General features: G+C 44.4%; 1 protein-coding gene across 1 annotated transcript in view; it reads left to right on the top strand.

Moving 5' to 3' along the window:
- Positions 1-27,853, top strand: part of srgap1b (SLIT-ROBO Rho GTPase activating protein 1b) — a 47,174-nt gene that overhangs the window by 3,202 nt on the left and 16,119 nt on the right. The window contains exons 2-10 of the mRNA XM_049567452.1: positions 13,363-13,558; positions 14,376-14,430; positions 17,152-17,259; positions 22,308-22,370; positions 22,703-22,900; positions 23,021-23,149; positions 23,230-23,451; positions 23,661-23,762; positions 27,361-27,558. Coding sequence (XP_049423409.1) covers positions 13,363-13,558; positions 14,376-14,430; positions 17,152-17,259; positions 22,308-22,370; positions 22,703-22,900; positions 23,021-23,149; positions 23,230-23,451; positions 23,661-23,762; positions 27,361-27,558 — 1,271 coding nt within the window. The remainder of the gene's footprint in view (positions 1-13,362; positions 13,559-14,375; positions 14,431-17,151; positions 17,260-22,307; positions 22,371-22,702; positions 22,901-23,020; positions 23,150-23,229; positions 23,452-23,660; positions 23,763-27,360; positions 27,559-27,853) is intronic.

The raw sequence follows: 27,853 nt of genomic DNA, 5'->3' as shown, positions 1-27,853 counted from the left end.
GAGCTTCTTACCCTCTGAGCAGAGGACGAGATCAGCCTCCATATAACAAGGATGCTTAATGATTGTTACTGACATGTGATGTCGTTGTAGTTGTTTGTAAAGAACTGCAGACATGCATGTTATAGGTCACGCTACAGGCTGACGTTGTTGTGTTACATGTCACGCCTCTTTTGATTCTGAGATATCATCATGTTGTCTAAAATTACACACTGGAGCCACATGATGCCGCCGTCGTTTGGTTCTGTGTAAAAAAGCAAACAAGGTGCAAAGACGGGACGTCGTAGCGGCTCTGTGGCGCCATCTCTGTTTCAAAAGTGTTTAGAGGCACAGAGGATGGAAGGAAGTCGGCCGTCTGACGGTGTGTCACGTCATAGCGTTCAAGATTCTACCGTTATGATTTTTAATATAATATGAAAAATGAATATTGTGTTATGATTTTTCTGCGCTTCTGTTTGACAGTTCTGTATCGCGTGTTGTTTCTGAGCCATTACTATGAGCATTTATGTAAAGTTAGGCAGGTACAGGACCTTGTTCAGTGAAACCCCTCAGGATTACAAACACACATAAAACACACCAAACCCTTTGGATGCTGGTTTGTGCTAACTAACAATAAAAACTTGAATCAAACCGAAAACTTGTTGCAGCAAGTCTCTTCTGTGGTAGAATTAACATCCTATTATACAAACATATCTTATTGTGACGGCCCACCAGCAGATGGAGACATGAAACACTGTGAAATGTGTTTTAATATTCATTCGTTGTGCACAATAATAAAAGGTGTGTTGGCAGATTCTGACGACATGCGGATATTATCATGTTTGGACTCACGCTGGTGACGCCTGTTATCGTCTCAGAGTTGTCTCATAGTTAGGTAGTGCAAAAATGTCAGAAGAAGAAAAGACAAGGAAACCATTTGGGTCAGAGGAGGAGAAGATTAAACTTCTGGAGGAATACAGTCATAGAAAGAACAGCTGTAGGAGGACGCAACGAAAATGAATTCAGTCAAATCTAAAGTGTAAAATCAGAAGTGTATCATCAGGTTCTCCTGGTCGCACAACACTCTTCACAGGGTGTGTTAGTGTTGTTAGTTATCACCATAAACTCTGTCATGTTGCAGTTAAGATAGAGTCAGAGGGACCTTAAGTTTTTTTTAACTAGCTTTGGTTGCTAAGGTCTATTGTGCAACGGATGAGGGATTCCTCAAGTATAAGACCAAGACAAGAAAACCAGAAATACTTAAGTGAACATTTTAAGGAAACCTTAAAGAGAAGACTTAAGGGAGGAAACCTTAACTAGGACTTTAAGGAAAGTCTTAGCTTAAGGTGTTTTGTGCAACTGGCCTCTGATCCTCAGGCAGGCAGCGGAACATAGACCTCCCTTTAAACTGAGTAGTGACTGAGTGAAGGATTTCAGACACAACCAGTGTGAGGTGATGGACAGGTGAAGCCCCTCCACAGCTCAGATGAACATGAAACTCTCCAGTTTGGATCATCAGAACAGAAGATGAACACCTGTCTGAGAAAATGTCTTCTTCTTTGCTTTAAACTCAACAAATACACGCACGTACATAAAATCTTAAGGGGAGAAATTAACGGAAGCCATTCTTTTATTCTCATTTCTCTTGCACACATTCAGCACACAACAGGAGACTGTCTGTGTCAGAAGTGTTCGCGCCTACTGGAAATCCTGTGCTTGGTTTAGGCGAGGGGTGGCGCCTTGGCAGGCGTGTAGGAGGCAGGAAACGTCGTAGATTACACTGTGGTCATGTAACTGGTTCGTAATTTGGTCATAATTGACAGTCCCTTGCTGTTCCTTAAGCATGTCAGAGGATTTTGGCTTTGGTCCTTATCAAGACCCAAGTTCCCAAATCTCATTGTCTCTCCAGTTTGACATTTTTCTTGCCGCATCCGTGTAAATGATTCTTCTTCTTCTTCTTCTTCTTCTTCTGTCCACACGCCCACTCTCTCACTGTGAACTCTCCGAACAATGACCTGCTCTGCGTACACATGGGCTCAGCCGTACGTAACATGGAGTTTGCACTGAGCAAGTAAAGTCTGTTTAAAGTCCGATCCAACTGATTTGGACATTCATGTTCTCACACTCAGCTCCCCCAGGTAACGTCTACATAACTTGAGGGTTGCTGTGCATGTGTGAAAGAGGCTTATGACTCTGAAGGTGCAATTTAGTTTGTTAAGTATGAATAACCATGACCACTTTACTGTTTCTCAACCAGAAGTCCTAAAAATAAGACGTTGACGAGTTTCTTCGTGGTCACGTGATCCGGCTGTAACTACCAGGAGACAGGTTTAACTCGAGATAAAAAGTTGTTGTCACTGGAGACGAGTTTGATGAAATCAGTTTCCGACAGTGTTTGTAGACGTACGAAGAGAAGACAGCAGAAATCATTTCACTGCTGGAGCTCAGACTCTTTGAAGAGGAAAGTCTAGACAGCCGTCGTCTCCTGGTGATGATCACATTCAGGCTTTTGCATCTTATTCTGTTTTAAATCTTTATGTCAACAAATTGCAGGAATTTTAGGATCTGAACCAACTTTTAGAAACAGAGCTGTGCACATATAATATAACATAATCTCACTGATGTAGAGTAACAGAGGTAACAGTCACTGATCAGATATAAGTAAATGTAAGATTTGATGTGATAAAATGAATCTTAATTTGTGTGAAAATGTTGTAAAAAGTCACTTTGAACAAAGAAAATAACCTTGAAGTTGATGACTGTGCATCATCCTCCTCTGACCTCCCAGTGGTTCCTGACCCGAGCGCTCCGTCTCACCGGCTAAAGCCACAAATTGAGTTTCCTGTCGAGCTTTCAGACTGAATCAGTGGAACATTTCTCGAGACAAATTCTCCATGCCATGCTCGGTATATTGTCTACATCGTGCCGCGCCGACTGTAGCTGCCCTGATCAAAGAGGCTGAGTCTTGTCTTTGGGGGTGTTACGAGGACACTTGAGGAGGTTTTCTAGGAAGCAGCGTTTCAGACATCAAAAGGTAAAAGTGCGGCGGATTTCCTTCTTTCACTTTCAATTGACTGTGATCCAAGCAGACGACTTTCATTGATACAATCTCGCCTCCTCGCTGGATCTGCTTCAATCCTCCTCCTCTTCCTTTTCTGCCACAGCAAACCTGAGAGTTTTTTTCCTCTACACACTCGTCTGCTGCAGAAACAATTGTTTTTATTATCAGTTCATCAGCAGACAGTTCATCTGAGTCTTTCACCAGTGATTGTTTATTTTTTATTTTGAAAAAGGCCAATTGTGATTCTCTTAACACTGAACGCGTGACGTCTTCAGATTACTCATGTCGGACTATAATCCCGTTCCCACAGTACTAGTATTACCTGCAGACTTTTTTTAACCTACAGACCTTTTTTGGTCTCCAGAGCTTTGGTAGGAATCAATAGCGCCTATTCCAAGCTTGGGCCAGCGGTTGGGGGAGGTGCTGTACACGACTCCTGAAGGACTCAGCCAGACATTTCTCTGCTCTCAGCAGAGTAGGGCACCATAGTGCTGCAAGTTGCATCTTTCAGTTTAAATGAAGGCATTAATTTTTAAGGATTCTGTTAATCAATTTTTAAAAAATCGAGAAACTGTGGTGTGTTTTATGCGTGATTGCAATCCCAAAGGGTTTGGTTAATTGAGGTCCTAATAATAAGAGCTTGTGAGTGTTTGTCTTATCATGGATTATGGATTATAGATCTACATGAATGCCCATGACAGTAGGTTCCGAATCTGAGACGCCTGATGAAGTGCAGTGAAATAGAAAGAAAAAACGAGTATCCAAATCCCAAATTAGAAAACTGAAAACATACCCAACAAATGAATATCCAAATGGTTGAACATTTGGATGCAGCCCTACAGGCGATCTTTAGTAATCTGTAATAATTTGTGACTTTAATCTCATGTGAATCTGCCATGCTGTAATTTATCAAGTGAAACTTCCACCTCAAAATTCTTGAATATATTTCACCAAACACAGAAGTCACGTGATGATATTAGTCCCGTTCGTATCTGCATTTCTGCACCTCCTTACTGCCTCTGTCCCGGTGCAAAATTACGGATACTGCACAGCATGCTCATATTGCTACACAGCATGGAGACCCATTCTCAGAAAGAACAAGCTCAGATCCATCTGAAGAAAGAAATCTCAGAAGACAGCCCACATTAAAAAAGAAAAGGAGGTTTAAGCTGCTTTCACGCTTCTGTGTGGCAACTGCCCTGATAACGCTTTCCTAAAAAGCTAAGTGTTAGCAGAGGTGCAATCAGCTGGTAGTGAAACAAGAATGGCTTAAACATTCACATTTAGCCCCTGGGAACAGTTTGGGGTTCAGTTTTTTGCCCAAGGGTACTTCGACATTCTGACTGGAGGAGCCAAAGATCAAACCACTGGTTCGTGGACAACGTGCTGTACCTGCTGAGCCAAATCCGCCTCAGGAGGAACTGATAATGTCAGTGTCTATGGCACGAGCAACTTATTAGGACAACCAGAAAGAAACTGTGCCCTGGGATAAGCTTTGCACCAAACTTCAGGCGACTGGTAAACTGTTCAAATATGAAGAAATCTTTGGTAACCTCAGCCACAAGTGTGTGAATGGATGAATGTGACACATGAGCCCTGTTTAGACAGGAGTTGTGCAAATTTGCAGGAAAGCCCAATCAGTCTGTTTTCAGCATTGGCAGTATAAAAACAAAATCGGGGAGTGCAGCAAAATGCCGCCTACCTACTTCTGTTTATACAGAATGTGCCTTTTTCGGGGCAATGGGGGGCGTGAGCAAGTAACAAAACGTGTAGCTCAGCGTGTGACGTAAACAGTGACGTGGGAGGGAAGCCGCGGCTGGTCAGTCCTTTGGAGATTCTCTCATAAGTCGGCCCGTCCTTCACCGTCCCCGTCATCTGACGGTTAATGGCCTCTTCGTTTGCGAGGACAAGGAGGGCGCGCAATTCCTTGTCTCCCCAGTTGCTCATCTTTACAGTGTCTGTCAGGTTTGTGTTTCCCTCTTCTACAAATGCAGGTCCATTTATCATCTTGTCCTCTCTCTGCTTCTGTGATGCACGGTGCGCTAAATCTGTGTGCGTTTGCTTTATACCCTCACTGCCACGTTTGAGACCGCTTCCCCTCCGCGCCTTTCCTTCATAAGTTAACTGGAGGCGGTTAGTAGCTGCGTGGCAGTGTGAAAGCCTCCTAACACTGTACATCATGGCCTGAGGCACAGTGTTGCTTTTAGCTAAATGCTAACATGCTCATAACGATGATGCTAACACGCTGATGTTTAGCAGGTGTAATGTTCACCATGTTCACTGTATTAGTTTTGCATTTTAGCGTGCTAACATTTGCTAATCAGCTCCGAACACAAAGTGCCGTGGCGTGTTGTTAGTTCTGCAGGTATTAATAACTTTGACCTGTTGATGGCGCTACATGAAGTCAGAACATCACCTGACTTATCACAGCTCGTCCTGAGGGAAACATGAACGTGTGAACAAATCTTTATAGCAGTTGTTTCGATAGTTGCTGTAATATTTGAGTCTCTTCCTGTGATGAGTGTTTATGTAAAGAGTCTCACATCATGCTGTCGGCGGTGAACGTTCACACTCTTTGATGTGACGTCTGAAATCCCTGCAGGAAGCATGAATGGGATCTGACGAACAGCTAAAAGAGTTTCCTGCACAGAGCTCCACTGTTGTGATTGTTTTAGTCCCCGAGATGAAATACATCACAAATAAATCACCTCTGAGAATATTTGGTCTGTAGTTACATATTGACTTTTGGGAGAGTGGGCCACAACAGTCGTTAGCTCTCTGGAAATTAGATTTAATATACAGCAGCTATTCCTCATCAAGCAGTCAGGGGACGGCGTTACACCAATGAAAACGTGTTTATAAAGTGTGATAATGTTCACAAAACTCAATATGGGAGCAAATTAAACATTAAAGTTCTCAAATGAGATTCAGATGCCCTGAAACAAAAAGAGCTTGTTCTTATTTTGGGTACTTTCACAGCTGGATGTTTAAGACAGTCACTGACGAATGTTAGATCCCCAGCGACTAAATGTCCTGACGTTTGAACGTAATACAAAGAGCGCTGATTAAGAATTTATTTGTGGTGGTAGCTGTCCGTTTGCTAAGCCCCGCCCCCTAGGACAGCTATTGTCCAATCATGTCTTAGCAACTGTGACTGGGCGGAGCAACAGTCCAACACGTCACCCTTCGTGAAACCATGATAAATTTCAAAGCGTTTTTCAACAGAAATTTCATTCAAAAATATATATATATATATATATATATATATAAATATTTAGCTCAACTGGGACATGCATGCTTTTGTTTTATTCATTCATGTCTTTCAAACCATTTTCAGGGAAATTTTCCCCGATCAGATGAATGGATGAATGTTCAAATGTGATACAAATCTGAAGTTTTTCAAGTATTTTTAAAGCCTTTTTCTTCATTCATACATTCACGTAGAAGCTCCATTTAAACTTTAAAATGTTCCCCATCGTTCGTATATTCTGGATTTTATTCAACTGTCAAATCCCATGTAAGCTTTTGAAAATTCAGACTTTTTCGGAGCATGGTCAAAATGCCTTCCTCAGGTTTTTACATTGGTTTCTATGGGACGAATAATCAGAGCTAGAGTGGAGGACTCAACTTCTTAAACTCCTTAAACATGTCTCTTTAACTGACTGTCACACCCACAATTCTCACTGTACATACATCATTTTTGGTCAAAATGGAGTAAAACTTGTGCACTTTCAAACGATGTTGCCATGGAAACAATCTGATTTACATGTTTGGCACAGTGAACCTGACAGTGAAAGAAATTCCACTGATTGCCACATTAAACTCGGTGTTAACTGAGACCAGAGATCTCTAAATATTCCACAGCATTCATACATTAATGGTATTATTCAACCCTTAAAGAAAAACAGAACAACAAACCTTAAAATCAGGTGAATTCGAGAAGCCTTTCCTTTCAGTTTGGCGCTCCATAGACTCAGTGAATTTCAGGACCACATTTAATTTTGATTAAATTTTAGCGTTTTTAGATGTTAATGTTTTGCCTTTTGATTTATTTTCTGTTGGCTGTCAACTAGCTGAATAAACATACGAAAACATGGCGCCCACTGCCTACCATCCAGTCTTAACGTTAGCCTCGGCTGCTCCTAACAGTGGATATATAAAGAGTACCGGACACAGCGTTCAGAAAGTTGCTCAGTGGTGCATGACGCCAAATAAGCTGATTTTTGATGTATGAAATTATCTTGATCTTCCACGGTGTGGAGCCCATAGAGAAGGCACACTAACGAGTTTTGACAGCCAAGCAGCTGACTTCCTGTTCAGCCTTCTGCTAACGTGAACGGAGATAAAATGATTTAATTCTGCAGCTCTGCTAGATTTTCCAACTGTTATCGGACTGAACGAAATCCTGATAGTGAAACAAGCCATTTCACGGTGGTTGTGACACTAAAAAAAGAAAAATTATCCAGTGATTTACAGACGATGTAAGTCATTGGATAAAGTCTTTTGGGCCCTCAGGCATCACATGACGGACCCTGATGGTGTACTTCCTTTTTTGGCTACTATGTAAAATTGTCTTCAAAGCCCAGTGCTGTTCCTGAGGTCTGGCTCCGCACTGCACTCCAGCCTTATGAGGTGGAAGCTAGCTAGCGGCGCTGCTCATTAGGCAATTACCTTTAGTAACATCGTCCCAACCCGCTGTGACAGGACGCCCACCGTCCAGTCTCCTCCCACGTAGCCCCGGTGAGTAAGCAGCTTAACGTTGTGCTGCAAAACCCCCTTAGCATCGTTAACTTTGTAACTTTAATCCTTAATAACATTTAAACAGCTGTACATGAATCCAGTCCTGTACAGTTGTTATGAATCTGGTCTGTGGGGACTGACTCACTGTTGGAGCCTGCCTCTAGTGGACATTAGAGGAACTGCAGGGTCTGCCTTCATGTTTCAGCCTCAGAGGTTGTCGCCTGAATTATTCCTCTAGAGCATCAGTAGTGTTGCCATGGTTACTTGCAGCTCAACAGGGGCTTAACACCAATTTAGACGAGTGATTAAACCTCTGACCGCCGGGACGCCTCACACCATATTTGGGACGTCCCATTTGACCCAGCAGCCAATCAGAAGGGAGTATTTTCCCCACTCAGGGTGAAATGTGTTATTACAGCGTTCAGGGACGCAGAGCAGACATTCATTTATATGAAAGTGTTTCACATTCATTGTGTGTGTGTGTGTGTGTGTGTGTGTGTGAGAGAGAGAGAGAGAGAGAGCGACATGAAACAGCAGCCATTTTAAATTAGTAAAGAATCAATACACACACACACACACACACACACACACGTACAGTAACACAGTTTATAGACTTGTGAGGACCAAAGGCCACAGCCGTTTCTCTATAGAGATCTATGAAGCATGTCCTGTGTCTGTGTGTGTGTGTGTGTGTGTGTGTGTGTGTGTGTGTGTGTGGATGCGGCAGATCCGAGCTCTCGTCTTCACCTTCCTCATCACATGGTTCACACGCAGTGTGTGGTTGCCAAGACAACAGGTAGTGGAGTGGATAGAGTTCCCTCGGGGATCGGTGTGTGTCTGTGTGTGTTTGTCTGTGTGTATCTGTGTGTGTGTGTGTGTGTGTGTGTGTGTGTGGTTATTGTGTATTCTGTATCCTCTCTCTTCGTCCTGCTGCAGCTCTGAAGCAGCTCGATCAGTGAAGCGTGCAGTCAGTATTACCATGCTGACTGTGGGACTGACTGAGTGTGTGTGTGTGTGTGTGTGTGTGTGCATGTAGAGAGTGTTTATGTGTGTGGGTTTTTTTTAATGCGGTCTGAGGATGTCGTCCAAGGTGACTCCTCTGAGAAAACCGGGTCGTGTTCATCAGTGATTATAACAGATTAAAGTATGTGAGGGGGGAAGAGGAAGAGGAGGAAGATGAAGAAGAAGATGAGGGGTGGAGTTTGATAATTAGCTGATTTAATTGATTCACTGATTAACGGGAAATTAAACATTAATTAAACATTATTTATTAAACAAACACGCTGAATATTCAGTTTCCTGCCTCAGATATGAGAAGGATCTGTTTTATGTCACTGTGAACTCTGATGACATGTTCAGTGTTGATTAATCTGTAGGGCGGATCAATACCTAAATATTGATACTATAGATACTATGGTTTCATTTGAAATCGACCCTGGCGTCAGTAGGATTCGTACCAAAAAAGGGACCAGTTTCTCTCCTCTACGGTGCACCTGCTTGTGTTTGTCGTTGTCGTGAACACATATTGTGCACGTACTGTCTGCTTAAATAACCTGCGCACATGCAGCACACGGCGGCCTGTATCCTGACTTATTTAATATGACACATTACAGCAGAGACGGTTTAATGAAACAGGAAAAACGCAAGAAAGACAGAAAGGAGTTCACTGACAGTAAGCTCAGAGAGGCTCAGGTGAGCAACATGTTCCAGTGCAGGGGTCGGTAACCTGCCGCCACCTCCTGCGGCTCCTTGTGGCTTTGACCAGAAATTATGTGGTAATCAGTAACAGTAATTTTTTAACATTTTGATTTTAATTTATCCTTGCTGAAGCTCAAAAGTAATTTGTACACTTTCCAACTGTATACATGTGTAGCCTGTACACTGAATACAAAAAAATGTTTCAACATCTCGTCAACTGTGTGCGTCATACGTCTACAGCCTGCTGCCTGTTCCTAAAAGTTGCCAAATCTGATTAGTGATGGTTGAGCTTGAGTCTCCTCAGTGAGGCTAGTTACTGATTCCTAATCCAAAAGGGAAATGTCTCGGAGGAAAACAGAGAAGTTAATAGTGAGTGGATGAATTTGTTCGCTTTCACCAACGCTGCAAAGTTCAAGTACCAAATAATCGTTGAGTAAAACATATTAATAAATGCTCATTTAGACCTGTTAGGAATGTTTACAGGCTAATTCAGATGTAATAGGCTGTGCTGCTTCACTGTAAGCCACAAACATGTTGTACAGCTCCAGACTGATTTTTAAAGAATGTTTCGGCCCATGGTGGCTCTTTTGACAGGAAAGGTTGCCGAACTCTGGTCTGGTGAAATTAATGTTTCAGTCAATCAGAGCTTCAGCGTTCGTTAATGTCACATTTTCAGACTGTAATTGGTCGTCATCAGCTGTTAATTTAACAGACTGATTGTTCAGCTGATAAGTCCTGACACACTGCTCTCCCCTCCATGAAAGTACAGAAGCTGATTTTATAATAAAAAGCATTGTGTCAGTTTATTGGATAGCAGTGATTCAGGCCCCGTATCACTTGGTATTGGATCAAAACCATATTTTCTGTCAGTTATTTTCTCCGTGAGCTGTTTGTTCTATAAAATGTCAGAAAATGACAGAAAATGTCGATCAGTGTTTCCAAAGCCCAAGAAAATGTCCTCAAATGTCTTGTTTTGTCCTCAACGCAAAGATACTCAGCTCACTCGTTGTCATTAGGTGTGTTTACATGGACTTCAATATTCTACTGATAATCAGAATAAAAATGTCTCAATCAGAAGAGACTGACCTGAGCAGAGTGGAAACCTTTGATAATCTGTTGAATGGGAAGAAATTAGCACCTGATTAAAACGTAAACCCTTAAATTTGATTGTCTCTCTCCGGTTCGAATAAATATATTCTCTCTGTGTTTATTTGCCCTCAACAGGGGAACATTAGCTGATGGTGTGCTGCACATGACATGTCAGTGCTCTGACTGGTCAGTGGTGTAGTGGAGGGTATACTCAGGTTTACGGGGTACACTCACCTCTTTTTCTTTCTGATAACAGTAAACCCACCTATCAGCCAAAAAACCACTGGAATATATCGAAGGGTGTACTCACCTCCTCCTCTGAAACCTACCCATCTACCAAGTAGTACACCCACCTCATCAGCTAACACTCCACCACTGTGATTATTAAGTGTCTTCTGTGGTTTTAAAATGGTCGTCTTGTTGCTGCAGGCTGAACTGTGGAGTTACTGGTTGTAACAATCATCCATCACTACCAGCAGCCTGCTCATGAGACGTTTAGGGACCATCGGTAAATTGTTGCATTTACTGATAGTCTGCTTGTGATGTGTTTAGGGTACACCTGTAATTTGTAGCTACTGAAAATAACCTGGATTACACTAATGTTCCTATATTGTACTTAGGTTACTGAGGTTACTAAGTATTTAGTACTTATGTACCAAGGTTGGAAAAAACTTCTTCTGTTTTATTTCCAGCAGCGCTTCACAGCGGGCAGAACGACTCTGCACAGGTCACAAGATTGATGTTCTGATTAAATATTCTGGGGCATGTCAACGCACATCGTATAGATAGATTAGTGTTTTTTTACTCTACATCTGAACAGTTTGAATCTCTGATCAGAATGATTTCAGTCTGATCAAAGACATATCGTAACCGCAGCTACAGAGGAGCAGAGAAACCAAAAGATGTTCATATTTAAGAAGCTGGAGTCAGAGAAATTTGACTTTATTTAAAATTACTCAAACTGATTAACTGATGATCAGATTAGTTTGATTAATTTAATAGTGACAACAAATTGATTAATTGTCTCAGCTCTACTGTGAATTTAATGTCTTTGGATAAGACGTCGCTTTGGACTCTGAGAGGTTGTGAGGAACATTTTGAATCTGATGACTGTGAGTCACGTTTGAGGCCTCTGACTCTGTGGATACTCATGTCCGTCTCTGTTGGTCCAAACTGTGACAGTTCACTATTATTGTATGGATTGTGATAAACTTCAGAGCAGAGGTTCATCTTTCCCAGAGGTTGAATCCTGCTGCCATCAGTCGTACTCTGACTTTTTCCTCTATCGTCACCCTGAGGTTCACGTGTGTAGTTTTTAGTGAAATGTTATTGGCCTAGGGGAGGAGTAGTTGGTAAATTCAGTCTGACACTCTACACTAAAATGAGAGCCCTGTTGGTGGAAGAAACGCAGCGTTATATTTCTACATGAATGAACCAACGGTTAAGTTAATCACACATTCACTCCTCTCGGCGCTCTGCTGCTCCGTCTCCACAGACAGAGTGTCCAGAGTGCGCTCTGCCACTCTGAGAGTGCGCTGCTCTGGATAACCCAACGCTACATTCAGACAGCGCTCCCAATTTATCAACGCTCCAGTTTGTGTCAGAGTGCGCTCCCACACTCACAATGAGTGTTTCTGAACGCACCACTCACATCATCTTCCTCCATCGTCTAAAACAAGACAACACAACTTGTTAGCTAGCGCTAGCTAATGTCTGTGGAGAACTGTTTTGCCTCCAGCTAAGCCCCGCCCACAAACAAACATCACACTGTATGTTTTGAAGCTCTTTATATGACCACATCAGTGTGAGGAGATTCATTTTAATTCTGCTGTATCTCACTTTATAAATGATGACATCATATCATAACGTGACTCAGCAGCGTTTTCATCGTGATGCATCTCAAGAATAAATTTCAAAGTAAAACATGAGAGGCCACTTTAGTTAAAAAGAAAGTCGGACAGGAGGCAGCGACTCAGAGGATTAATGAGCTCCTGACGGCTCCTGCATGAATAATAAAGAGTTAAACTGAGCTGTCTGTGTGTGTGTGTGTGTGTGTGTGTGTGTAGAGGTGTGTGTGGTTACCGTGTATCAGCCTGGAGTCATTAACGTGGTTTAATGAAGGTAAACACAGTGAAGAGTGTGTGTGAGTGTGTGTGGGCAGACTGTTTGTGTCCTGCTGTCTTCACACGTCTGCAGAGATTTAATGAACTGAAGTAGAAACTTTTCAGCTGGAGAAAACAGACACTGAAGAGTCACTCAGATTATTTTATATTCACAGACGTTCCTGCTTTAAACACATTTAATCTTTGTTTTTAAAGCTGATTTAGATTCATCATTTTAAGGATTGTTCGGTCATTTCTGAGTGATGAAACAGAATTGGTTCTTAAACATCTATTCTCAGTGCAGAGTCAAATATTTCCACCAAAGGTCCAACGGGCCGCTCAGCGTTGCCTCATTACAAAGAAGCTCCCGCCTGTGCACCATGCGCTCTGTGCTGGACACCAAAACACCACACAGACAGGAAAGACCGTTTCAAGGTCGGGAAAATACCAAACAGTCGGAGCACTGCTTCCACTGATTGTTGTGTCGCCAAGAAAAGAGTCTGTAGTCGTGTTTTTCAACACACAACAACAAGATGAACTAAACAGAAACAGTAAAAGATGATCTGCCGTCTTTGTGGAGGTGAAATGAAAAATAAATATTCAGTTATTTTGCTGCCACAAATGAAAACATTGTCTTAAGTGTTCAATTTACAGTGACGTCCATCTGTGTGTGTGTGTGTGTGTGTGTGTGTGTAGATGTGCGGGCCCAGTTGGTGGAGCAGCAGCGCTGTCTGGAGCAGCAGACCGAGATGCGGGTCCAGCTGCTTCAGGACCTGCAGGATTTCTTCAGGAAGAAGTCGGAGATCGAAACGGAATATTCCAGAAACCTGGAGAAGCTCGCTGAGAGGTTCATGGCCAAAACACGCAGCACGAAAGATCATCAGCAATACAAGTAGGACTGAGTGTGTGTGTGTGTGTGTGTGTGTGAGAGTACATATATGTACTTGCTACATAGTGGGGACTGAATCATGAACCAACAAAGTGAGGACATTTGGGTTGGTCCCCACTTCTTTAAAGGCCTGTTTGAGGGTTTGGACCTGGTTTTATGGTTCAGGTTAGAATCAGGTTTAGGTTAGTGTAAGGGGGTTAGGCATGTGGTTTGGTGATAGGTATGGTTAGGTTAAGGGGCGAGGGAATGTATCAAGTCAATGAGTGTCCTCACAAAGACAGAAGTAGACGAATGTGTGTGTGTGTGTGTGTGTGTGTGTGTGTGTGTCCAGTTGAAATGAAAAGGGTTTTTGTTTTTTTTTTACTAAAACGTGAATGCATATATTTTCTATTTGGTCAAAATGTAATTATAAATAAATCAAATTCTGCAGTGATGGTGCCCTCTGCTGGTGCTGACCAGTTTACATAAATATTTGATGCTGACGATGTCTGTGCTGCGATGTGAGCACTCTTAATGACTGAAGTAACTTGCAAATAGTAAAAATATTGAGGGAATTATTCTGATATGATCATGCTAGGCTAACTAGCTTCCACACTGCAAGACAGATACAAACCTAAAGCAGCAGTAAGAGATTTTTTTTGCATCTTAGAGACAGTTGAACAAGCTGTTCGCACAATAATGAGTGTGTTTCTGTGTTTGTCAGCTAGTTGCTAACTTTGTCTTTCTCACATTAGAGTATTTGTTCACACAGGAAGTGTAGTTGACATAAGCTGGTGTGTTTTTACTTCACTTAAAGGATCTGTCTCTGTTTGTCTTTCAGAAAGGATCAGAACCTGCTGTCTCCAGTCAACTGCTGGTACCTGCTGTTAAACCAGGTCAGCTGTTTGTGTTTGACCGGGGTCCCATGGGTCCTTTTCATCCTTTAAATTTTGTGAATTTGAGGGGGAAAATCAAGAGCTTGAAAGATTTAGAAAATGGACGAAAACAGACATTGAAAGTGTTTAAATTTATAGATTTTGCGCAAGAATAGAAACTGAAGTTCTTTTCATTTTTTTTCTCACTTATCGTTAGTTTACAAGCAACGTTCTGCTGTCTGCATGTGTTTCTTGCATCACATGTCTCGAGAAAGTACGACCATCACATGCATGCTAAATGCTGCTGTTATATATCAGCAAGAAAGCTCACATTAAAGGTCCAGTGTGTCAGATTTAGGGGGATTTAGTGGCATCTAGTGATGAGGACTGCAGATTACAACCAGCTGAAACTTCTCCTGGTTTGAATTCCTTCAGTGTTCATTGTTCAGGAGCTGAATTATCCTCAGAGGTCTCTTCCTCTCAGAAACAAACAGAGCAGCTGATTTAAACCAGGAAAAACACTGAATAAAACAGTTTCATGTTACAGATCAGTGTTTCACAAAGCTTCCTGGTACACAGTCGCTCCTAGTGACGAAATTCTAAGACAATTCTTAAGGCCCTGACACACCAAGCTGACGGTCGGCTGTCGACCAAAGTCGGGCCGTCGGTGAGCGTCTGTCGGCCTACTTTTTGCAGTGTGTCCCGCACCATCTGCACTTCAGCGGCGGCAGCTTTTCTACCGATTGAGCATGTTGAATTGGCGGCGGAGCTTGTCGGTGAGAGAGATCACTCTGATTGGCTGTTCAGGTTTTATTTCCTCGCCCCTGTAGCGAGTGAATCTGCCTGTAGTGAAACCGGGGCTAACCGGTGCTTCCTCCTCAGGCTCCACTTCACTCAGCTGCCCCACAGACCCGCTGCTTCTTCACACTTTAACCTGAATAACAAACCGGAGCTAGCTGGGAGCGGCTAGCGGAGCGTTAGCCGCAGCATGACCGGAGGGAAGCACAGCCAGTTAGCCTCCGCTAGTCTCTGAGCTAGCCCCGGCTCTCCGTTTGGATCCAACCGGAGCACCGAGCCCTGGTTTGTTATTCAGGTTAAAGTGGGAAGAAGCAGCGGGTTTATCGGGCAGCTGAGTGAAGTGGAGCCTGCGGAGGAAACACCGGGACCGTCTGGATGTAATAGTCCGTGGAGGTGCTGCGGTGCTCGGCTGCACAGATAGGAAACCCCTCGGCTGACAGGATGTACCACTCTCTCACTCCGCTCTCTCTCACGCAGGCGCAGAACGTACGTGCTACTTGGCCGTCGGATGTAGTCCGTGTAGTGTGTTCAAATGCAACTGACACAGGGCGACGTGAGGCGACGTAGACGACGCAACAGTTGGCTTTCGTCACCGCTAGTTCTTTGATGTCGGTTTGGTGTGTCCGCACCTTTAGAATTGTTTTCTTAGAATTTCCCCTTAAAGTTAAGACTAGGTCCTTGTCAAGATAAAAGTTATTCAGAGCATCTCAGGCCTTAAAAAAGCTCCTCAGGTGAAAAACTGTTTGGAGCAGACAGTTAAGAGGAGAAAATGGTGGAAACACAAAGAGGTCAGAGAAATATTCTCCAAACACTGGATGACAGTGAGTAAATGAAACGCTACAGATCAGATCGGGCAGGGAGAATATGTGTGGTTGATATTTAGGAAAATGGAAAAAGGCATCAGTGCAGCAGTGATGAGTTGAGTCTGTCTCAACCTTCCATCAGCAGTGATGACACTAACACTGACAACGCGTTCACAGTCAGCAGTTCATTTTATTTCCACTGGGTGTCCTCACCTTACAGGCTCACAGAGGGGCGTGTCTCTGATGACCACACCCCCTCACTGAGGTCACAGTTTCTGTCCCTTCCTCGCTCAGAGTCGCTCTGACAACTTTCCTAAATCACTCCTAAGCTCGGACTCCTACGAAAAAAATTTAGGCTGAGTTCAGAGCTCTGTGAGAGAGTTCTCAGGAGGTTTGTGAATACGACCCCAGATGTTCAGGAAGTTTTTACTTTGAGCCAAATTATCCGCAGAGGTCTCCTCCTCTCAGAAACAAACAGACCAGCTGATTTACAGCAGGAAAAAGGAAGACGTTTGATGTTACAGATCAGTGACGCTCTGGTCACAGAGGGGCTGCTAGCTACACTCAAATGTCTCTATCTAGAGTCAGTGTTTGGTTTGTCCATTCTGGGCTACTGTAGAAACATGGCAGTGCAACATGGTGATCTCTGTAGACGAGGACCTGCTCCCTGTGTAGATATAAACAGCTCATTCTGAGGGAACCAGAACACAACCAATCTGATTTTTGTAGCTGATTATATACATAAAGAAAACACTGATTATTTTTTATTCCATTGCTGACAGTATATTCCTCTGAATCCTGAACACTGGAGCTTTAACCTACAGGTCTTCTTGGAAAATGTAAATTCCAGGACCCGTTGTTCACCAAAGACATTCACAAAGTCTGGCTTATGAGTTCAGAGCCTGCAGCAAATCAATAGAAGTTCACGCCATGGATGAAGCAGCTTTCATAAGTCCTCAAGTCAGCAGTGATGAGCTCTGATCTGTGTCTCATACTGTGACGTGTTGGGTCCTTGAATCTGAGAGGAAGTCCTGTGTTTAACAACGTGTAGGAACTCTGGTGTTAGTGCTGTCGACCTTTTTTATAACAAGAAATCTGAAAACATGAGACGTTCCATCGTCAGCTTGTCTCTGTCCTGCAGGTGAGGAGGGAGAGTAAGGACCACGCCACCCTCAGTGACCTCTACCTGAACAACGTCATCAGCCGCCTCACGCACATCAGCGAGGACTCTGCCCGCCTGCTGAAGAGGGTAAGATCATCTTCATCATCACACAAATTCACTACAGCGCCACATGAATTAATCCGCTGCTGAAAATAGTCCCCAACAAATGTCCTCCAGTGTGTTTGATTAAAACCTTCAATAAGCAGCTGTTTGAATCACTGATCAAACTGTAGATTTGTGTTTGTAAAGATTCACATGTCGAGGCTGAGAGACACAGACAGAGATCAATACCTTTATGACCACTGGGTGGGTTTTATCCTCTGATTGGGCCACTTCCTGTCAGTCTGCAGCTCTTACTCTCAGGACGAAGATGACACGTGTGACCTGAGTAATAAACCATAATTAAGGTGATGTTTTATAGCCGTTATAAACCAAACGTTTTACTGTAAATCTTTATAAATGTTCCAGGCGGAGTCCCCTCAGTGTCCGGCTTTAAATCTGCCGCAGTCTCTCCACTAATGGGTTGTGAAGTCGAGCATGGACGCCGGCTGCGCAGAGAGGAGGGAAAGAAAATGTAATAAACGCTGCAGGTTTTCTTTACATGTAGGAAAAATGAGTCGTTATTTATTGATATGTAATTGCTTTGAGATCTCAGCACGCTGCAGGATTCATCTCAGATCAGAGACGGAAACTCTTTTCAGTGAGACTGAAGTGAGGAATGGTTCCAGTACCACGCTGTAAAAATATTTAATTACTAATACAAGTCCTGCGTTAAAATCTTGTATAAAGTATTACATGTAAAATGTGCTTAAAGTATCAGAAGTGGATGGTTTTGATGGTGTTTTATTATGATTGAGTCTGTTATTTAAAGCTTTTGGTTACAGAGATAAATGTGAGGATCTTTTTTTGTGACTTATTTTAGAAAATATTCTCTGTGCATTGTTACGTCCTATAAACTTTATTTTCATTAAGAAACTAAAAACCAAACTGTCTGCAGCTTGAAATGAGAGAGACTGAGGCCGGCTGCTGAGCTGGAATTATGAACATTCAAATACTAGAGAACTAGTCCATAGCCATTGGTAGCTTTGTCACCTTCTACCTATGCCAGTCCTCAATGCCTATGTGCAGTTTCACATAGATTGACCACGTCAGTGAGTAGAAAAACGTGGGACAGACAGAACGACTGACTGACAGAATGACACACTGACAGTTTCCGTGATTATGTACAGCATACCATACCATGACTTAGTCATACCAAACATTAGAAACAACACCAACATTGGTCCACAGGGGGAGCCACAGCGATCGGTCGCATTTTAGCCATTTTGAAGCATTTTTCTGTTGTTATAGCGCCACCCAGTTGCCAATTAGAGTTAAATTTCTCCAGTCACCTTGAGGCGTCCTGTTCTACATATCTACCAAGTTTAGTAAAAATCCATATGGCGGTTAGGCCTAGATAAGAAATGAGCTCTCTAGCGCCCCCATTTTGTTTGATGGGCTCAATAATGGAGGGGTCCCCTCAGATTATGTGTGGTCATATGCCTACAAAGTTGCGTGGTGATGGGTGAAACCCTTGAGATGTTCTACACCTTTATGTGATGAGCCACGCCCTCCGCAATATTCATTGCCTTATAGAAGCTCAGTTTTAGGAAGTTTTCCAACTTTTGCCAAGAGGGAACTTTAGATATTGCTCCCTAGATTATGTTCACCCAGTTTCATGCAGATCGCTCAAACTTCCTAGGAAGAGATCCATTTGAAGTGTTTTTCAACAAATTCAAAATGGCGGAAAATCTATATAAGCGGAAGTTATGGGTTCTTGAGGCAAATGTGTTCCTCGTGAGGAGAGGCATCTCTGTGCAAAGTTTCATGTCTCTACCACATACGGGGCATGAGATATGCCCATTCAAAGTTTGACATTTCAATGGGTTGCTATAGCGCCCCCCTTTGGCCAACTGATGTAATATTGCTTCATTGGCATCCTCCCATGACCCTCTACCACTGTGCCAAATTTCACATGGATTGACCAAGTCAGTGAGGAGAAAAACGTGGAACACACACACAGACAGAGATTTTGTCATTATATAGTAAGAAGATACTTGACACAGTCCAATAGAGCACCTTTGGGATGTGCTGGAACGGGAGATTCTCATCATGGATCAACTGTGTGATGTCATCATGTCAATATGGACCAACATCTCTGAGGAATGTTTCCAGCACCTTGTTGAATCTATGACACCAAGAATTAAAAAGGGGGTCCAACCTGGTACCAGCAAGGTGTACCTAATAAAGTGGCTGGTGACTCGAGTAAAGTAAAAGTATCTCAGTATGTGAGTAACCGTGCCGTGCAGGGAGTCGTTGTCCTCGTGTCCCGCAGGCTTGTTGTTTCTTCATCTGGCTGACTTTAAAGAACCAGAGTTGATTTTAATGAAAAGTAAAGTCAGTTTCCCCTGAGCTCCGTCGAGCTGCCTCACACTTTAACAAATCACACACACACACACACACACACACACACACGGCCGCAAACCGCCTCTAACTTTAGCTCGCCACGTTCATTATTAATCTCCCTTCCTGCTCGTCTTTTATTCATGCTAACTAAAGTGCAGCGGCTGCCAGCAGCTATAAACAGTAAGACCTCCATCACATCACAAACTCCGCTCTGAGGAGGGACGCCGGGCCAAGACAGACGGCTCGGTGGCCATGACAACGCCGACAGCCCTGTGGCCATGGCGACAGGCTCAGCTGATCTTTTCCTCAGCGGGCGCTATGGGAACGGGCTCCATCCGTCCTGGGATTCCACAGTCATTTAGCATAATGTAATATTAATGCAGCGCGGCGCTGCCACACACACACACACACACACACACACACACACACACACACACACACTGATGGAGCTGTTTAATGCATGAGACTGAAACCATGTTGGAGAGCAGCCGCCGCAGAGATCCACCAATTCTTCTGTGTGTGGTCGAAGCTTTTATTTACCTGAGTTTATTCACACAACTGCTGATTAGTATGTTTATACAGTGTGTCAGTGCCACACAGCTGTCTGATTCTTTGTCGCTGACATACCTCTGTTTCTCCTCCTGTTTCCTGTCTTCAGTCATAAAAACTGTCCAATATAAAGACCAAAATACCAAAGAAATAGTGTTTACTAAAAAAAAGAATATATTACTGTAAATTTGGCAGTACATCCAACCTGCCTTACTAGAACACAACTCAGTGACGAGGACAAACTGCTGTCAGGTCCAGACTCTGGTGAGGATGACGAGCTTCACTGAACCGTTTTCTGCATCAGCTGTTCAGGTGTCTGCTCTCAGACGATCTCACAGGTGAAGACACTGGATGTGGAGGTCCTGAGCTGGTCTGGTTACACATGGTCTGTGGGTGTGAGGCTGGTTGGATGTGCTGCCAAATTCACAGAAATGACTGCTGTTGTATCGTAGGCAGCTGGACAGGTTGAGTCTCTTGAAGACATTTCGCCTCTTATTCAAGAAGCTTCTTCAGCTTTAACAGACTGGTGCAGAGTCGCAGGCTTTAAACTCAGCGTGAGTGTGAACCCTTACAGAGTCATTGAGGTCACATGAGTCGTTCACCCACCTGGCCATCTTGTGTGTTGTTAAGGCCCTGACACACCAAGCCGACAGTCAGCCGTCGACCAAAGTCGGGCCGTCGGTGAGCGTCTGTCGGCCTAGTTTTTGCGGTGTGTCCCGCACCGTCTGCACTTCGGCGTCGGCGTCTTTTCGGCCGATTGAGCATGTTGAATCGGTGGCGGAGCTTGTCGGTGAGAGAGATCACTCTGATTGGCTGTTCAGGTTTTATTTCCTCGCCCCTGTAGCGAGTGAATCTGCCTGTAGTGAAACCGGGGCTAACCGGTGCTTCCTCCTCAGGCTCCACTTCACTCAGCTGCCCCACAGACCCGCTGCTTCTTCACACTTTAACCTGAATAACAAACCGGAGCTAGCTGGGAGCGGCTAGCGGAGCGTTAGCCGCAGCATGACCGGAGGGAAGCACAGCCAGTTAGCCTCCGCTAGTCTCTGAGCTAGCCCCGGCTCTCCGTTTGGATCCAACCGGAGCACCGAGCCCTGGTTTGTTATTCAGGTTAAAGTGGGAAGAAGCAGCGGGTTTATCGGGCAGCTGAGTGAAGTGGAGCCTGCGGAGGAAACACCGGGACCGTCTGGATGTAATAGTCCGTGGAGGTGCTGCGGTGCTCGGCTGCACAGATAGGAAACCCCTCGGCTGACAGGATGTACCACTCTCTCACTCCGCTCTCTCTCACGCAGGCGCAGAACGTACGTGCTACTTGGCCGTCGGATGTAGTCCGTGTAGTGTGTTCAAATGCAACTGACACAGGGCGACGTGAGGCGACGTAGACGACGCAACAGTTGACTTTCGTCGCTGCTAGTTCTTTGATGTCGGTTTGGTGTGTCCGCACCTTAAGGGTCAGATAGGTCCAGGTGTGAATGGTTGTGAAGTCGTCTGAGAAGGGATCCCAAGACTGCATTGTAGGTGGGTGATAACGTGGGTGACCTCAACGACTCTGTAAGGGTTCACACCTGAACGTAATGTAAAGCCTGTGACTCTGCACCAGAAGCTTCTTGGATGAGTGTGCTCACTGACTCAGATTTTAAAAGAGAGATATGTAAATATTTTAATAAAACTTAATTTTGTTTGTGTCACTCTCAGTTGTTACTGTCACATAAATTAGACATTAATACAGAAACCTGCTGCCTGCAGTTTGTCTGTGGGACGACAGGTGTGTTTTCTCCGCCCAGTGACAGTGTGTGTGTCATATGTTCAGATGTTCCTGGTGGCCCCTGATTGGTTGACACCTCACACAGGAAAGAACTGGATGTAGGGTGCAAAATTTTTGCTTTTTTTTTTTTGTAAAAGAGTGACACTGAAGATAGGAGAGTCGGGAGGTGCAGAGAGGCTGTAACCAAAACTGTACAAAAAGAGCAGTGACACTTTCAGTATGTCTCAGTAGGGATTGCAGGAGGGGGACGGGCCTTTAATGGACGCCACGCCACTGATACACACAAAATGTTATTCTGAAAAGTAGCGATACAGATACACATAAGACGGGTATGAATGTGATGCTGATGATGTTTCTGTGTCTTTGACTCCTCTATCAGAGTAAGGAGATCCTCTTCCAGCTTCAGGAAGACCTGATGAAACTTCTGAACGAGCTTTACACCGTAAGTGGAACAAACTGTCTTCGGTAACAGTGATGATGGAGTGTGTCAGCAGGTCTCTGAGAATCAGACATGTGTCATTTCTTTCTGCCCGGAGGCTGTAAGAGACGCAGACAGAGCATCAAATTAAAGTTTAAATATTATTGAAATATTCTTTCTTGTACAGAATGAATCAGACCAAAGAGGACGTGTTTGATCCTCAGAGATGTTTCATCAGCTTCCTGTCCAAACATTGATCCCAGACACATCGCTCTGATAACCTTGACGAGTAACAACATTCAGCTGCAGTGTAACGTTCTCCACTTCCTGTGTTACTGTGTGCTCTTGTTACCTAGGTGATGAAGACGTATCACATGTACCACGTGGAGACGATCAGCGCGGAGACCAAGCTGCGGGAGGCGGAGCGTCAGGAGGGCCGTGTGAAGGGCGTGTCGGGGACAGGAGGAGGGGTGGAGCCTGTGTTCGGCCTGCGGATAGAAGAGCGCCACCAGAGACGCAACGCCGCCCGCAAGATGGAGAAGATGAGGGAGAAGGTACGAGGCAGGGGGAGGGGCTTCTCAATACTGTCATCCACATTTTGTCAATGACAGACGATGAAAAGAGAACTGTTTCTGATTCTGCTCACACACAGTCTGTGTTTGTTTCTTCATCAGAGAAAGGCGAAGTACTCTGAGAACAAACTCAAGACTCTTAAAGCCAGGAACGAGTATCTGTTGACTCTGGAAGCCACCAACGCCTCCGTCTTTAAATACTACATCCACGACCTGCCCGATATCATCGACGTGAGTACACACCTCTGTTTCCTCTCATCGATACAGACAGGTCGGTGTGTGTGTCAACATGTGTCCTCTGTGTGTGTCAGTGCTGTGACCTAGGGTACCACTCCAGTCTGAGCCGGGCTCTGAGGACCTACCTATCAGCCGAGCTGAGCCTTGAAGCCTCCAGGAGGGCGGGGCTGGAGGTGCTGGAGGGGGCCGTGGAGGGCCTGGACCCCGCCCGAGACAGGCAGCGTCTGCTGGGCCTCTACCCCACCGCCTTCTGCCCCCCGCAGCGCTTCGGCTTCCAGGCACACATGGGAGACGCAGTCAGTACATCATAGTTTATTCACAGTCTGTATGCTGCACACAGACACAGTCAGTGTATGAAACACAGACTCTGTCATTTTGTTCTGAAGTTTAAGTTCATCAGAAACCATTTTATTTCACATCAGGTCACATGTCTGAGTTTTGTTTTTCCTGAACAGAAATTTATTTTCTGATTTAATCCTGTTGTTATCGCTCCACTTCCTGTCAGGTGACCCAGATCGCCTCCCAGCCGCAGGTCCAGGCTGAGCTGACGCTCCGCCTCACGCAGCTGCAGACCCGCCTGGCGTCTCTGAAGATCGAGAACGAAGAGGTCAGACACACAGATACTGCAGCACATATCGTAAAGAAGCTGAGCTTGAAAAAATATTTCAAAGATAACTGGCTGTTCGTTAGACCTGACCAGAGATTGTCCAATCACAGCTCAGCAGCTCTGACTCCTCTCATCAGCCTGTAAAGCTTTCAACTTCTCCACATGTTAAACTCATGAACACAAGGCTGCGGTGAGAGTGATGCTGCGTTCAGGTGCTCCTCTGATGGGAACACGTTCCTCTGACTTCGGTGTGTTCATGAGCTTTAAGTCTTAAAGGGATAGTGCACCCAGAAATGAAAATGCAGCCATTATCTACTCACCCATATTCCGAGGGAGGCTCAGGTGAAGTTTTAGAGTCCTCACATCACTTGCAGAGATCCAAGGGGAGAGGAGGTAGCAACACAACTCCACCTAATGGAGGCTGACGGCGCCCCAGATTCAAACGTCCAAAAACACATCATTGAATCCACAAAATATCTCCATACTGCTCGTCCGTAGTGATCCAAGTGTCCTGAAGCCCCGACATAAAAAGTTGTTTGGAAAAACCTCATTTGAACTCTGTTTTTAGCCTCACTGTAGCCTGTAGCTCTGACTGCCTCTCTCTCGCTTGCGTGCGAGACCAGTGAAAGCACATGAACACACGTGAGCGCGGTGCCCAGAGAGGCAGTCAGAGCTACAGGCTACAGTGAGGCTAAAAACAGAGTTCAAATGAGGTTTTTCCAAACAACTTTTTATGTCGGGGCTTCAGGACACTTGGATCACTACGGACGAGCAGTATGGAGATATTTTGTGGTTTCAATGATGTGTTTTTGGACGTTTGAATCTGGGGCGCCGTCAGCCTCCATTAGGTGGAGTTGTGTTGCTACCTCCTCTCCCCTTGGATCTCTGCAAGTGATGTGAGGACTCTAAAACTTCACCTGAGCCTCCCTCGGCATATGGGTGAGTAGATAATGGCTGGATTTACATTTCTGGGTGCACTATCCCTTTAACGAGGAAACAACAGTGAAGACGTGTTTTATTTTATCACTCAGAGCATCACAACAACACGTTGAAGGCTGTTTCCAGTACTTGATTTTGTCCCAGAGTCACTGCTTCACCAGCACATCCCCTAAAACCACTAAAATATTTCTTCACTTGGTCATTATCAGCGTGAATGAATAACTTTTATACTGATCTAGGTCACTCTGTGTGAACAGCAGCTGACAGTAGATGGTAACACCACAGATACAGTCAGTGTGTAGTCATAGTTCGAGGTCACTGAGACACAGAGACATGGGAGTAGGGCTGGGCGGTATGACAGATTTTTAAAAATCATATTGTGTCCACGGTATTTGACAATGTTTTGGAGTGGTCTTGCCCACATTTTCTTCTAAAACAAAAAGGGTTACTGCAGTACATCGGCTTTAAACAGCCCATTTTACTGTCATAAGGACTGTATCATGTTTTTTCATGTCCACACACAGGTAAATGCATGACCCCTTCAAAGTATGGTTGCCAATAGGGTGGCAGTAATGAAGTTAAAGAATTAGAATGATTATGGTTGCAATCAAAATAGAACATTTTTATTGAACCAAGTTTGCATAATCAGTACAGTGTGGAGATGTGGAGGGTGCGGATCTCAGCTTTAGACATTCTTGGTACTCTAAAACATGCTTACAGCTAAGGTGGTGCAGCAAAGTGCTTGTGTTGCCACCTCCGACTACAACTTTTGCTCAACAGCATTTGCAGGAGATGGTCGTTTGCTCCACGTCTGACCTTTTAAAACCGAAGAACCTCCAGACGACAGACATGGCTCCTTTTTGGAGTTCTTCTGGGTCATCGTGTTCTTCTTCAACAACGTGTGCAGTTGCTTCGCTTTCAGGACTCTCTCCAGCAGCCATTCTCGCCTCTACACTTTCCTCTATGCTCTCACTCTCACCGGCTCTAGCACACCTGTGGTGTGCAGTGGTGAAATGGGTCCCTGCTGGAACACTTTCCCACTCCGCACGTTCCAGACGTTGTTGGGCTATTCACCGGTAATGCGGTATATGAAAAATTCATATCATAACGAACATAAAGACCAGTTTTCGGTACGAACTGGTATACAGCCAGCCCTACATGGAGAATAGAGTCCAGGTTAGAAAATACCAAAGTTCCCTTTTAATCAGTTGTTTTCCAGCCACGTCTCCTAATGAGCTTAATAACTATTTGAGTCACTGAAACTCTCTGAGATGTGGACGGTGTGACATCAGTCTGCACTCAAACCTTTAACGTCTGCACCAACTCTTCTGACTGCTGGTCCAGTAGTTGCTGAGATATTTTGACTCAAGCTCGTCCCTGATTACAGACCAACATGTTTATCAGACAGGTCCGAACTTTGCTCAGAGTTATGGTAATTTATACAGTTTTAATGGGGCGATAATGGAGCAGATGTAACCTCTAAAAATAAACTGGTGCCATCTGAAGGCGACCGGGCTGCAGTGTGTGTTGTGTTGTTGTTGTGTCGTGTGCACAGAGGGCAGCTGTTAACTCGCCCTGAAGGGCAGAAAACTGCTGAAGGAGTCTGGATTAATGAGCTGCATCTGCACGTCTCTCACACACACACACACACACAGAGCCTGATTATCATGTACAAATAAAAACACTGTTACACCCATTATCCTGCTGTAAATACAAACACACTTTGCATACGTACTGTACACACACACACACACACACACTTCATCAGACGCCAAGGAGACTGAGACTCCATCTGAAACGATTCATAATTCATACGTGCTGATCCGTGAAGCTTTGTGCAGTCGTGACATTTATTCTGGTGTTGTTGCATTCAGGTTCAGCAGAGCACAGATGTTGCTCCAGTCTTTCTTTAAAGGTGGAGAATAAACTGTGGTGCAGCAGCTCTGAGCTCTGAGAGCAGGAAACAGTCCTGACCGGCTGAGGTCTGTCTCTCAGTGATGGATGCAGTATTTGGGTGGAGTTATTTGGGAGTGACCTCGTGCAGGATGCTCTTCTTCTTCTCTCTGCAGGAACCAACGTCCTCTCTTCATCACAGGAAAATAGAGCTTTGTAAGAGGGATGATTTGAGTCTGCTGCACCAACACAACAGATGCAGAGGGTGTGGTGAGGGTGGAGGCCTGTCAATGCTGGAAGGCTCCGTATTTAAACTCACAGAAGAGACGCAGTTGAATTTACTATAGATATAATTAGTTAAAGTTATGATATCAGTCCCCTACAGCCACTGATGTGAGCACGTCTTAGTGAAATCTGTGCAGGTGTGGAGACAGAGCAGCAGCACTAGCGTTAACACAACATTGCACTAACCACGCAGAAAAAATCTCAGACAGAACAACAACAGTGTTTCAGTGTGCATTCAGCGGTCGGACGGTCCTTAATCCTGTTTTTAAAATCACCTGGACCTCTAACAGAATTTAGTTTAAGGTGACTTGACACCAAGACGAGGGAGCAAAGACTTTAAAAAACACTCCTGTCTCGCTCAGACTCTGTGTCTGCAGCTGCCTGTACCGGAGAGCGGTGTAAAGCAACGAGCGCTCACTCTGCAGCTGAACATACGAATCATGTGAGCTGGTCCTAGTCCCGTTTGTCTGTCCCTCTGCAGGTGAAGAAGACCTGGGGGGCGACTCTGACCACCCTGCAGGACATGACGGTGCTGGAGGACTTCGACGTCTCTCAGAGCTTCACCCACAGCCCGTCCTCCGAGTCGGTCAAGTCCAGCGTGTCGGACGGATACTTGAACAAACCGAGTCTGGCCAAGAAGCGAGCCAATCAGCAGGAGACGGAGCTCTTCTACTTCACGGTAAGGGAACTACACAGGAAACGTCTTTAGCTTCTGTCTTTAGCTTCTAAGCAGATGTACAGAGTAATGTAATATTGATATCCAGAATAAACAGGATATAGAATAAATACAGAACATAGATTAATGATAAAGAGAAGATATAAATGTACATGTTTACAGCAACTGCGCCAAACACAGAGTGTATAGTTGGTGTGTGTTTCTATCACAAGTTTGGTCTTAAATTTCATTTAAGGTGATACTTAAAAAGTCTTAAATTTAACTAGTGTACTCCTGTATTAGAGTGAGGCAGGATCAG

The sequence above is a fragment of the Epinephelus fuscoguttatus genome, linkage group LG22 (assembly GCF_011397635.1).
Source record: "Epinephelus fuscoguttatus linkage group LG22, E.fuscoguttatus.final_Chr_v1".
In the NCBI taxonomy this organism is placed as follows: domain Eukaryota; kingdom Metazoa; phylum Chordata; class Actinopteri; order Perciformes; family Serranidae; genus Epinephelus; species Epinephelus fuscoguttatus.
Note: the sequence above shows the minus strand (reverse complement) of the source record. Positions and strands in the feature narration are given on the sequence as shown.